This window comes from Hyperoodon ampullatus (genome assembly GCF_949752795.1).
Source record: "Hyperoodon ampullatus genome assembly, chromosome: 2".
NCBI classification, from domain to species: Eukaryota; Metazoa; Chordata; class Mammalia; order Artiodactyla; family Ziphiidae; genus Hyperoodon; species Hyperoodon ampullatus.
In genome coordinates this window covers 166,943,801-166,957,285 of record NC_136915.1, presented here as the reverse complement: position 1 = coordinate 166,957,285, position 13,485 = coordinate 166,943,801, and the positions used below count along the sequence as shown (strand labels likewise).

Here is a 13,485-nt window from a genome sequence, read left to right as displayed (position 1 = left end):
TTAAAATGAATTCACTTAATCTACAGGTATTTAGCAAGCATTGTGCTAAAACAAACTTAGGGACATGAAAATTACATAATATAATCCCTGCCCTCAAAAGAGATTCACAGCTGCCTTTCAACTCTATGATTTGTATGACTCCATATAGTTGTTGTGTAACCTTTGTGCTAGAGAAAAAGCCTATGACTTCCCATTCCTGAGATATTTATTAAAGATCTGTCACCAAGACACTGATAAACACAAGGCTTCCTTTTAAAAGCGAATATTTAATTCAACACTGCAATAAGAATTAAACAGCATTAAAAACAGAAGCATATTAGTGGCTTAAAAAATGTATAGTAACTTTAGTTTCGTTTGGGGAGGATTTTGATTGCTGGTTCTCTACAGCAAAATGATGCTAGAAAAATGTCTAAAGAACATAGAAATTTTCTCTGAATACAAGTCTAAAATGCTTAAAATTAGGGATTAAAGGTTTTAAAGATGCAAATCAGAAATATTGAATATTAGAGGTATGTCATTTGAATCCTAAAAAATTTGACATAATAAAACATTATATATATTTTAGAAAGATGGCCAACAAATTAATAACTTGTCATATTCTAGAGACTGGCATCCCAGATGACCAGGACTATATTACACGAGCACCTGGCTGTGGTTCATCCACTACCACCTTCTTTGTTCTTCTAGATCCTTCTTGGCTTTCATCTGGGTAACTCCAAGGCACTGTGAGGAAAACAGATGCACAGATGCCCATTTCTCCTGCAGTCCCCCTCAGCATAGCAATTAGGCAGATAGTCAATGAGAAAAAGGTATATAATCCATAACTTATAGTCCCCACAAGGCCTCACTCAATTTGAAAAACTGCCAGTTCTGTCAAATATGCCAACACTCCAATAAGGTATTTATGACACAAAATCTGGAAAAAAAAAAGATATTTAAAATTAAAATACAATTACTTATATAGCAAAGCAGTTTGATATTTGATAAATACTCCAGGCTTATTTTAAATTCCATATCTACAAGCTAAGCTATGAATATAAACCCAAACCATTGCTGTTCTAAGTCAAATAGACTTTACTTAATAAAGATGACTGACTGTAATAAATTTACAGCTATTAGTCAATGGTGCTTAGATGGAATTAGACTAGGGTTCTTATTTATCCTGGCTTCCATGGATAAGCTAACTATCTGCCTAAAGAGAAGGGGGAAGAAGGAGTATCTATGAACCCCTTAGACTTATATGCAAATTGAGTGTCTACATCTTCTAGAAAGAGTTCCATAGCTTCCTTCTTCTCAAAGGGATATATGATGCCAAAGTGTCTTGTAGAAACTAAGCAGAGGCAGAAACCTGGTTAATACATTAATTTCAAACTTTTGAGAGGCAGTACAGTGTTGCAGTTAAAAGCATAAGCTTTTGAGTCAGATGACTGGGTTTAAATTCCAACTCCACTTATTAGCTGTGTGATCTTGAAGGAGCCTACTTATCCTCTGTGCCACAATTTCCTCTTTACAACCTATGCAAATAGGTTGTTGTGAAAACTAAATGGGACAATATGTGTAAATGCTTAATAATGCTTGGCACAGTTAGTGCTTGATAAATGTTAGCTTCATCATGGCATTATTTGAACCTAGGAGCTACAGTTACTGTCTTAGATCCTTACGAGAGGCCCTTAGAATAGACCAGACAAAACAGGGCCATCCTTATATTCATAGATGGTTAAGAACAATTATATAAAATAGTTTTAAAATGTAGTTTATTAATAGAATGTGAGAATATGGAAATAACATTTTAAAATATAAGGACTTCATGAAATTGAATTCTGAGGTGCTAAAATGTAAATTTATTTCTTTATAATGTCAAAGTAAGATGGAATAGTATATAATATTTCAAATTTATTACTGTGAACCATAGTAAGAAATAAATTTAACATCATGACCCAGTACAAGCAAATGTATATCCTTACTATATGTTATATATTCTCATTTTTATATTTTCCACTCTATTTTTCTTTTGTTTTTTAAAGCTGGTTTCTTCCCATCAAATTACTTCCTAACCTACTGCTGCATTGTGACCTCCAGTCTGAAAAGCTTTAAAATAGTGCTTATAAGATAGAGTATGAACTTCTTGGAACCTAAGAGATTAAGTGTTTAAATCTTGACTCTTCCTCTTACTAAGCTATCTTGCATGTGTCAATTAAACCTATCTTGGCTTCAGCTTCCTTGTTTTAAAAATAAAATAAATGTAGATAGAAACACCTAACTATAGCGTTGCTCTAAAGATTAGAGTTAAAGTATGTTAAACTCCTAGCCCAGTGACAAGACCAATATTCACGAGTGTTTATTGTGGCTGTATATTAATATATTTTAAATATATTAATATAATACACTTAAATATATTTAGGTGCCTACTCTCAGTTTATTTCTTTTTTTTCTTTCTCAGTTTATTTCTGATACTTTCTCTAATAAGGCCTTCATAGACACTAAAACAATGTCTCTATTATTTCTTTCCCAGTAGGGATAGAAAAGCCTAAAATATAAAGATGATATTTTAGTTCTGTGTTTCTACTATAATTTTCTTATCTAACACACAAAATCCTCTGTTACTCTGATAATTACTTCAAAGTTGACAAGAAAATTCTGAAAATTTCAAAGTTACTACAGAATAAGTCATATTATTACCAAAGTCTATGGGCACACAGTGTATAGTATCCTTCCACTATAAAGCTGCATATAGAAGGCTTAAGACTTTTTAGTAAACCATTTATAAAGCATAAAATAAAATCTCTCTACTGTCGTCAATTGGCAGACATCCCAAAGTGTTTCTTCAATGTGGGAAATACAATTGCCATACATTTTGAAAACTATGCAACAATAAGGGAAAATTACTTAACTAGATTTGCTCAAACTAACCTTTATTTTTCCATCAGTATGTGCTGAAGCTACAGATGTTGAAACACGAACCAATCTTGTGGCTGATAAATGAATTTTGAAATGCCTATGGAAATGTGAATACAAGCAGTCCATGAATAAGTCAACTTCCTCCTGGGTAACTTCCCCAGGTGTTTTGTGAACACTGTCCCACAAAGCTTTTGCATCTTCTGGATGTATGGCATAAGAAATATCCAGACTTTGAGGGCTACAGGGTACAGACCAAAGAAATTCAGTAGTAGCCATATAATGGTCCATTTTGCATGCAGTCCACATAGCAGCCATCCAGGAAAGGTTAAACGCATTGATTGCTAAGGGACGGAAATAACAGTCAAAAGTTTTCTGAAACCAGGTTCCAATTATGGCTGTATTAGTCTCTGCACCATTTGCAAGGAATAAGGGTAGACAGGTGAAATCTTCTGAAACAGTCTCCAGAAGACTGTCTCCAAATATACAGCAGAACCAACCAGTCCACAACACTTTACCTTCTCTGTGCTCAGATGGCAATTGAGATTTTGACAGAATCTATGAAGAAAAATCAAACAGGTTCATTAAATTCAAAAGTACATCTACTCCTAAAGTGCATCTTCTCAGCATTAATTAGTACATTTAAAAAGAAGAAGATATGTAGTATTACCTGCCAAAAACCACAGAGGTAATAGTCTCCCTGATCATTATTAGGGTGTATCAAGTTAACTGACCTTTCTCCTAATACTCTTTATTAGAACAGACATGGTATATGGCAAGATCTTGGTGCAACCAAAATCCAAAAAGGGGTGCCAATATGGTATAACCACGTACAGTACCCTGAAAAAAAAGTCTCAAAATCTCAACTTTAACTTTTTCTTCCAATGCAGGGGGTACAGGTTCGATCCTTGGTCAGGGAGCTAAGATCCCACATGCCTCCTGGCCAAAAAAACCCAAAACATAAAACAAATTCAATAAAGACTTTAAAAAAATGGAAAACAAAAATCTCAACTTTAGAAGGGGACTTCCCTGGTGGCGCAGTGGTTAAGAATCTGCCTGCCAATGCAGGGAACACGGGTTCAAGCACTGATCCGGGAAGATCCCACATGCTATAGAGCAACTAAGCCCATGCGCCAAAACTACTGAGCCTGCGCTCTAGAGCCCGCGAGCCACAACTACTGAAGCCAGCGCGCCTAGAGCCAGAGCTCTGCAACAAGAGAAGCCACTGCAATGCGAAGCCTGTGCACCGCAACGAAGGGTAGACTCCACTCACTGCAACTAGAGAAAGCCCACGCGCAGCAACAAAGACCCAATGCAGCCAAAAATAAATAAATAATTTTTTAAAAAAACCTTTAGAAGGGACTATAAAAGGTCACCGAATCCAATGTGCTTGAATTATTCCACTGAGGAAGACGTCACTATTTCCTAAGGGAGCTCTGTCTATCCACTTAAAATGTTCTTTCATATGTTAGGCCCTATAGTTCCCAACCACTGGTCCTACTTTCTTCCTTACGTGCATGTAGATGAAATCTAATCTAATCTCTCTTCTACAGAAAAAGCCCTTCAAATATTTGATGACCCTTATCATATATACTGCTATGGTCAACATCTCCAGTTTCTTCAACCATTCCTTCTATGACATATATTCAAGTGCTCACACTATCTGGACACTCTTCTCTGAAATTCTTTGGCAAAGAAGTCATTCATAAGTGAACATAATTACTTCAAAAAGGTCTGATTTCAGGACTGTCACCACCTTTAACCTAGATTATACTCCTACTAATATAATCTTAATAGTAGTTTTCTGGTTTTTAGTTGACAGCTTTACATAAATTAGCCCTACATACTCATTTTTGCTATTAATAGGCAAATCCCCCCCAACTTACATTGAGGCAGTAAACTTATTCCTATTAAAATTTTAATCTCTTTCAATTTGGCCCACTGTGTCAATCCATTCAGATCTTTTAGAATCTTGATTATATTTTCCAGCAGATTGACTAACCCCTCAAACTTTAAATTTGTAAATTATATAACAAACATACCTTCCAGGTATTAATAGAAGTTTTAATTAAAGTTTGACCAGGACAAGGTGAAGATCACAGCCCTATGTTATATCCCTTTAGAGATGATCATTTGAACAATTATTTTTGCCATTTTTCTCCTTGTTCAAGAAGTTATGAGACTTTCAAATACCTTAAAACCAGATGTATTATGTCTATCACGTTTTTATAACCTATAAGTCCTGTAACCCTGGCAAGAAATGAGATTTAATTAGAAAACTATTAGGACACTATACTAGGAATTCAAGAGGTTATTTCTATTCCTCACAAGAATATTTGCTTGCCTGATGACATGCAAACCATGTAACTTCTTTGGGCATCAACTGCTTCAACTTGACAGAGACTTCTAATTATCTACCCAGTATCTATTTCTCCTTCCACAGTAAAACAGTGCTTTCACTTGAGGTTGCAAAGTACCCACTAAAAATTTTTTTCTAGTCTCCCTTCCATCTGGGATATAAAGAGAAGTATCTGTTGGGTGTCAGCAAGTCTCGTTACAGGTTTACTCAGTGGCAGGCATCCTGTCTGACTTTCCCATCTTCCTCCTACTACTTGCCTTGAATTTACATATAGTATTTAGAGCTCCAGGAGCCAATTTAGATTATAGTGTGACTATAGGAGGGAAGCCATGCACCAAGGATGATAGAGAGGACAGAAGGAGCTTAGATTATTAATAATTTCATGAAGCATTTACCAGCCTGGAAAAGCTTACCTCTGGACACTTTTTGGGAAGACAAGTAAACCTCTATTGTCTTTAAGTCACTGTTATTTAGACTTCCTGTTATATGCAGCTGAACCTAATCCCAGTAATCCTGAGATCCTTGCCAATACTATGATCTATACCAGGGGTCAGCAAACCTTTTCTGCAGAGGGCCACATAGTAAATATTTTAGGCTTTGCAAGCCATGTGGTCTCTGTAGCAACTACACCTCTGCTGTTGTAATACAAAAACAGCCATAGACGATATGTAAACAAATGAAAGGGGCTCTATTCCAATAAAACGTTATTTACAAAGCCAAGCAGCAGGCCATAGTTTGTTAACCCCTGATCTATACAAATAAACAAAATTTCAACTGTTTCAGAATTTAATTTATCAATGACTAAAATGAATTAATTTAGCAGAAACAGAAGGAGCAGGCATAAATAATAAATCTGGTTTCTTAATAAATCAAAGGACAGTCATATTACTTTTATATACTACATATAGGAAGGAATGAAAAATGTTACATTTCTGAGAGTAACTTGGTATGATATATCACAATATGTAACAATGTTACTTTTTTGCTAAAATTCTACTTCTAGGATTTTACTCCCACTAAAAACCATAGAATTATCAGATAAATTTACAAAAACGTAAAATTTACATTTACATTTAGTTACTCAAAATGACATGAGTAACTATCTACAGCACTGATTATTAGTAAAAAAAAAAGCCATAATGCAGAAGTATGGGCAATATGATCACAATTTTAATAGATACAGACAGCCAAATAGATATATCTAGGTTCATGATGGAGTCTGTAATTTTCTTATAATGTCTTTGTCTAGTTTTGGTATTAGGGTAATACTGGGCTCATAGGATGAATTAGGAAGTATTCCTTCTGCTTCTATCTCTGAAAGAAATTGTAGAGAACTGGTATAATTTCTTCCCTAAACGTTTGGTGGAATTCACTAGTGAACCCATCTGGACCTGTTGCTTTCTGTTTTGGAAGGTTATTAATTATTGATTCAATTTCTCTAATAGGACTAGGCCTATTCAGATGGTCTACTGACAGATGTATACCAAAAGGTTAAACTGTGGTTTTTAACTTTCTTTGGTTTTGGGGGTTTTTTTTTTACCTTTAAAATATTTATTTATTGGAAAGGTAGTAGTCTCATATAGTACAAAATTCAAATAGAAATGTACACTTTGAAAAGTTAGTCTACCAGCTACCTCTGTCTACCCGCCTCCCCCAACTCAGTTCTTGCCCCCAGAGCCCAGTTACCAGTGTTTCGTGTATCTTTCTGGAGCTGCTCAATGCATATGCACAATGCATAGCTTTTAATTTGTTTTTAAGAAAATGTATAACAAAATCTTCTGTTACATGCAGAGTTTAAGTGTTTTTGCAAATACATGTATTATTTTTTCTTCTTTTATGGCCCCTGGCTAACACGTCTTGTGCAGGAAAGCCATTCATATTCCAAGATTGAAAACAATTTTCTTATATTTACTTCTAATACTTTTCTATTTTGGTTTTAAATTGACATCCTTAAACCAACTGGGTTTTTATATTTGAACAGAGTCTGATATAGGTGGGGATCTAATTTTATTTTCTTTGAAGCATGGCTATTGAATTGCTTCAATACCATTTAATCCAGCCTTTCCAATGGATCCAAATCATTTAATATCCAGGTCCCAAATCTCCAGCATCAGTAACAACCACCGAGGATAGTTTCATCCCACAAGTCCCACTCCTGGGCGCTATGTTTGCCAGGATGCTTCTTCTCTCTACTGGACCTCCTTCCCTCCTTCATGGTGTCCCAATCATGGGTGCTCTTCTTTCTGTACTTGGACTTCTCTGTGCTTCCTGGCGCCACTTTGGCCTTCCTCCTGTTCTCTTTGTGGGAATCTTCATCCTCTTCATCCCTGTGGTGCTTCCTCTTCCACGATACCTGCTCCTCATCGCCACGTCCTCCTCCTCCCTGGACCTTCCCGTCCAGCCTCCGTCCTGATCTCCTGCCTGATGGACACTGGTGTGATCCTCTGAGAAGCAGCTGGCCTCTTCTCTGTGTTGTGCTGTGTGGGGGCCGGTGGCCATTCCTTGCACAGGTGGGCTTGGAAACCACCAGTTACTGAAGAAATGGTCGTGGTTTTTCTAACAGTGATTTACAGGTTCCAGTCTTTGCCGGAAGTGATGAATATTGGACAGTGTGGGTTAAGTGGCTTTCCACTGTTTTCGGCCTTTTGTAGGAACTGGGGCACTTGTGGGGCCTCCTGAAGGGGAATCTCTGCTCCAGCATTGGAGGTCTGGGTGCAGTGTGGTCCTTTTCTCTGTACACAGAGTCTTCTGTCCCCTTTCTAAAGCAAACCTCTGGTTGTAAGCCTCTGGCTCTTTGCTTTCTAATATAATCCTGAAGTTCATGTTGGAAAGAGTCATAAGTCGTAGAATTTTCCATTATATTGACTATGGATGAAACTCTGGAGTCATCACCATGCTCTAGTTTACTGAGAGAAATTTCCACAAACAGATGGAGCCTCACTTCCTCAAGCCTACAAGTCTTTGGGGTTGTGTAAGTAGAAGATCTGTGGGCCCACAAAGAGCAGAGGTTCGCCTGCCAAGAACCTCAAAAGGAAAGAAGGAAGGAAGGAAAGAAGGAAGGAAGGAAGAAAGGAAGGAAGGAAGAAAGGAAGGAAGGAAAGAAGGAAGGAAGGAAGAAAGGAAGGAAGGAAGAAAGGAAGGAAGGGAGGAAAGAAGGAAGGAGCCCTAGCTAGGGGTAGGTTTTACTCAGCTTCAGGAGAAGAACCCCAACTTGTTTGCAGCTCAAACTTCTCCCTTTCTTTGTACTTTTATGTATTTTCTAAGTTTTCTAAAATAAACATAATTATATTGTAAAAGGAAAAAAACTTTTTTTTAAGTTGGTCATATTTAATTACTATAATTTGGTCAAACAAGACATAAAATAGGTTATAAATCATAAGCTTAAGAATTTTAAAAACAGTAAGAAAATATCACAATTTCTAAACCAAGACAATGCATATTCTTTTCTCCTAGGAAGCAAGTACTGCTTATATGATATACCTGGACAAGAAATGCTTCAGGGTCTCTCTGTGTTCCTTTCATTCCCAGGAGAGTAGAGAAAATCACTTTGATGTTGAAGTCGTCTCCCACTTCCACAGCAAGTCCTTTTTGCTTTTCAGCAGCAATAAATGCATTCAGAAGTTTAGAATACTCTTTGAAATTAGTATAGGAGAATTTATATAAGGGAGTTAAACTATATAAAGTCCATTGTTTATGCAGAAGGAATGCAAACTTTTGAGGATCAACATCTTCCTAAAAAAAATCAAGACAAAGGAAGTTTAAGAATTAGGAAACATGAGTAACTAAGAACTTAATCACAGTATCTTAAATATTTAAAACAAAGCCATTACTGGGTACCTGATCTTTGCATCTGCTGTACTTTCCCTTTGGAATGTCCTTCCCAGGATGTTCACATGGCATGTTCTTTTCCTTCATTCAGGTCTCTGCCCAAATGTCACTCAAGAGGCCACCCTATCTAAAGTAGCACCTGCACCCATTCCAGCTTTGTCACTCTATATCTCCTTAACATGCTTTATTTTTTTCACAGCACTTATTACTGTCTGACATTAGGTACTTGTCTGATTTTTACTGTCTTCGCTACTAGAGTATGAGTTTGATGAGAACAGGAATTTTGCCTATTTTATTCACTACTATATCTCTAGCACCTAGAACAATGTCATCTAGAACAGCTGTTTAATAAATATTTATTGGATGAACAGTTAAATACTTTTAGAAACTTCAAATTATAGAGTTTAAAAATAGTCACCACTGTATTCCTGGAGCATCTAATTTGATTGGTTTTAATTAAGTAATTTCTAAAATTGTTTGGCAGTAAATTCACTCCATCACTCTAATTCAGTAGATTAAATAAAAAGATACATGGGAGTATTTTGGCCAGGCTCTATTAGAATCACAGGGACCACTAAAAACAAAACACTTCATTTGTATTGGCACTATGGCAGTACTGAGGGTCTTCACATACACCCCCACATAAGCTCCTAGTTTTATCCTGAATTGAACTTTTCTATAGAATCCATACTTCCACAGTCCCAAATATCTTTTGGAACTTTCACCACAGTTGTCGACTTGACAAAAATATCTGTTCTGACTAGAGTACTCATGGAAAAGTTGTAAACTTTTTTTATTACTATCAAAAGATTTGGGGGAAAAAAAGGGGGGGTCCAATGTTTAGGACTTGGCGCTTTCACTGCCAGTGCCCAGGTTCAGTCCCTGGTTGGGAACTAAGATCCCTTAGGATGTGTGGTGCAGCCAAAAACAAAAAAGATCTGGCAAAATTATTTGTATCATAGAGAAAAGGAAACACTGAACTGGACATTCCAGTCTTTTTTTTTTTTTTACTGTTGCAATGTTTGTTTTTTTATTTTTCCAGTCTTTAATTTATATAAATCTCTGTTTTCTGGTTAAGAACCATAACTTTCATTACCAGGACTAGTAATTTTTCTTTTTTTTTTTAATTTATTTATTTTATTTACATTTTATTTTCAGCTGTGTTGGGTCTTTGTTGCTGCACGCGGGCTTTCTCTAGTTGGGGCAAGTGGGGGCTACTCTTCGTTGTGGTGCGCGGGCTTCCCATTGTGGTGGCTTCTCTTGTTGCCGAGCATGGGCTCTAGGCGAATGGGCTTCAGTAGTTGTGGCTCGCAGGCTCTAGAGCACAGGCTCCGTAGTTGTGGCGCACGGGCTTAGTTGCTCCGTGGCATGTGGGATCTTCCTGGACCAGGGCTCGAACCCGTGTCCCCTGCACTGGCAGGCGGATTCTTAACCACTGCACCACCAGGGAAGCCCTATAATTTTTCTTTAAAGAAGTTTTCACAAAAAAGCAAAAATTTTCTCATATGCCAAAAGATACTAGACCCACAACACAGATAAGAAAAAGTTAAAAGGAAGATATGGGTGACTTATCAGCCAGGTTCCTTGCTAAGTGACTCAAAAGCATCCATCAAACTTGTATTGACGGCACTTCCCTGGTGGTGCAGTGGTTAAGAATCCACCTGCCAATGCAGGGGACACAGGTTCGAGCCCTGGTCTGGGAAGATCCCACATGCCGCGGAGCAACTAATCCCATGCACCACAACTACTGAGCCTGCGCTCTAGAGCCCTCGAGCCACAACTACTGAAGCCCGAGTGCCTAGAGCCCTGGAGCCACAACTACTGAAGCCCACGTGCCTAGAGTCCGTGCTTGGCAACAAGGAAGAGTAGTCCCCGCTCTCTGCAACTAGAGAAAGCCCTCGCACAACAACGAAGACCCAACGCTGCCATAAATAAATAATTAAATAAATTTATAAAACAACAAAAAAACTTGTATTGACTGGGGCTTTATTTCATAGTTCAGTAAAATTACAAATTACTAATGTTATACACAGGGTTTTTTTATGAATGATCAAAACAGAGCATGTTGCCACCAGACAAATCTGGAACAATATAAACACGAAAATAATTTAGTAAGTAATTAGAAAAATTTTAAAAACAGGAATTCATGAATCTGTACTGATAAATAGATAAATAAATGGAATAGAAATAAGAAGGGCCTAAAATAGCATGCCAAAGGCTGGTTGGTAAATATGGAGCAAATAGAGATGGAAAATTATTATTTTTCAACCATCACCATAAAGATGGGATTAGGCAAAAAATATCAATGGATGAAGGATGTTAAGTGTGAGGCAAAATTTTGATGAGGCACAGGATATTTGTATTATCTTAAAGTGTCTCCCCACAGACTGCTTATTAGTTGCAGGGGGGAATAAAGCAGTAATTATTGGGCAACACATCGACAAGATGATCAAAATTAACATCACCTATGTGCTACCAGATGTTATTTCCCAAAAGGATACAACAAGACCTATACAGTATTCCAGCCAGCAATACATAATTTCAATCTAATCTTGAGAAAACATCAGACAAATACAAAATGAGCAATATTCTATTTAAAAGGGGAAGAGGAGGAAACATATTCTTCAAAAATGTCAATGTTAAAAAAGACAAAGAAATATTGTGGAAACGTCCCAAATTAAAGGAGGTTAAGGACGGAACTAGAGGATGTCATACTAAATGAAGTCAGACAGAGAAAGAGAAATACAATATCCCTTATAGGCGGAATCTAAAAAGAAATGATACAAATGAACTTATTTACAAAACAGAAACAGACTCACAGACTTAAGAGAAGGAACTTATGGTTACCAGGGGGGAAGGGATAGTTAGGAAGTTTGGGATCAACATGTACACACTGCTATATTTAAAATGGATAACCAACAAGGACCTACTGTATAGCACAGGGAACTCTGCTCAATGTTATGTGGCAGCCTGAATGGGAGGGGAGTTTGGGGGAGAATGGATACATGTATATGTATGGCTGAGTCCCTTTGCTGTGCACCTGAAACAATCACAACATTGTTAATCGGCTATACTCCAATATAAAATAAAAAGTTTTTTAAAAAATCAACCAAAAAAACAAAAACTTTGTCACCATTGGAGAATGCTAGGAAACCAACCCCTAGCAGTATTTTGAAAGCTAGTAAGTAAAGAGAAAGAATTAAAAAAAAAAAAGAGGTTAAAAAACATATGGTACTGATAGTGTGAATAATGTTATAGCTGTTTCTCATTTATTTTATTACCACAGGGAGTAAGAATATACTAAAAATACTATAAATAGTAACAACAATTGAAATGTTTCATTCACAGACATTCTCAATTATTAGTAACACAAAGGAACACAAAGAGCATACCTGCAGTTGTGAACACTGGGGAATTTTCCTTCGAGGTGGAGTCGGGATAAATGAAGTCTGCTTCCTGACTGATTCTAATCGTTTTTGCAGAGGGGTGGCACCTATAAAGTAATCTTTAAGCCTTGAGGATGCACACTGTCTAGGAGTCGATTCTGGTGCATCGTAAGAATCCATGGTCTACATAAAAAGAAATAAAACCAGAATTCTAAACACTAAAAAGTTAATTCATGCTCATAGTTTCACTGATTCATCTACTATAGAGGAATTCTTTCTCTCTCCCTGCTACTCCCTGCCCCATTTTGACTTTTTAATCAAATCCTGTATTTCTCATTGGCTATAGGCTATTTTTATGAACATCTTACAGATAGCTCAAACACAGTTATGTTCAAAACTAAATTCAACTCCTTCTGTCCTCTTTCCAAAAGCTAGCTGGTCCATTTTCAAATTCCTGTCAATTTTCTAAGTTAATTTAAATTTATTTAAGTAGTCTCCCACTTTCATTTTTTAACATACAATCATTAAGCACATTCTTTTGAATTTTTCCTTCCTCAGTCTCTCCATCCATTCCCAAAGCTACTTCCTTAGCCAGGTCTTATTACCACAACTAAATGTTCCATATCTGAGGGTAATCCATTTTTCAGAAATGGTACTTTATTATTAGTCACCTGTGCAAAAAACTTTGCAGTGATGAGATAAATTCTACTCTTCTGCTGGGTATTCACAACTCATAAATCAGCTTGTCCTTATCCTACTTCTCCTAGACATAAACACATTCTTGTCTTCATGTGTTTGCTTATCAACTGTATTCCCTACCTCAAGTGTTCTTTTTCCATTCCACCTCCATTGAAACCATGTGTGAGTGTGTGTGTGTATGTGTGTGTGTGTGTGTGTGTGTGTGTGTGTACAGAATGAGATCCTCAGGGGTAAATATTCTGAAGAAGCCCAAAAGCCCTCTAAATGAGTCTAACAAAATCCCTCGAGAATATTCTACAAAATCTTTGGAGATTAATA

The 13,485-nt window shown here is 36.8% G+C and overlaps 1 protein-coding gene across 3 annotated transcripts; it reads right to left on the bottom strand.

Annotated features, from left to right (window-relative positions):
* Nucleotides 1–834: 834 nt before the first annotated feature.
* CENPL (centromere protein L) lies at nt 835–12,651 on the bottom strand (the record flags this gene model as incomplete). 3 transcript variants are annotated; one of them, XM_079698433.1, is made up of 4 exons in its annotated part: nt 835–916; nt 2,911–3,453; nt 8,735–8,986; nt 12,475–12,651. In XM_079698433.1, the coding sequence occupies 4 exons, from the start codon at nt 12,646–12,648 to the stop codon at nt 845–847; spliced, it is 1,041 nt and encodes a 346-aa protein (XP_079554559.1). The 3 variants fall into 3 exon arrangements, with proteins under 3 accessions (XP_079554559.1, XP_079554558.1, XP_079554560.1); XM_079698432.1 differs by having other exon boundaries at nt 8,801–8,986; nt 12,475–12,648; XM_079698434.1 differs by lacking the exon at nt 2,911–3,453 and having other exon boundaries at nt 845–916; nt 12,475–12,648.
* Nucleotides 12,652–13,485: the final 834 nt, after the last annotated feature.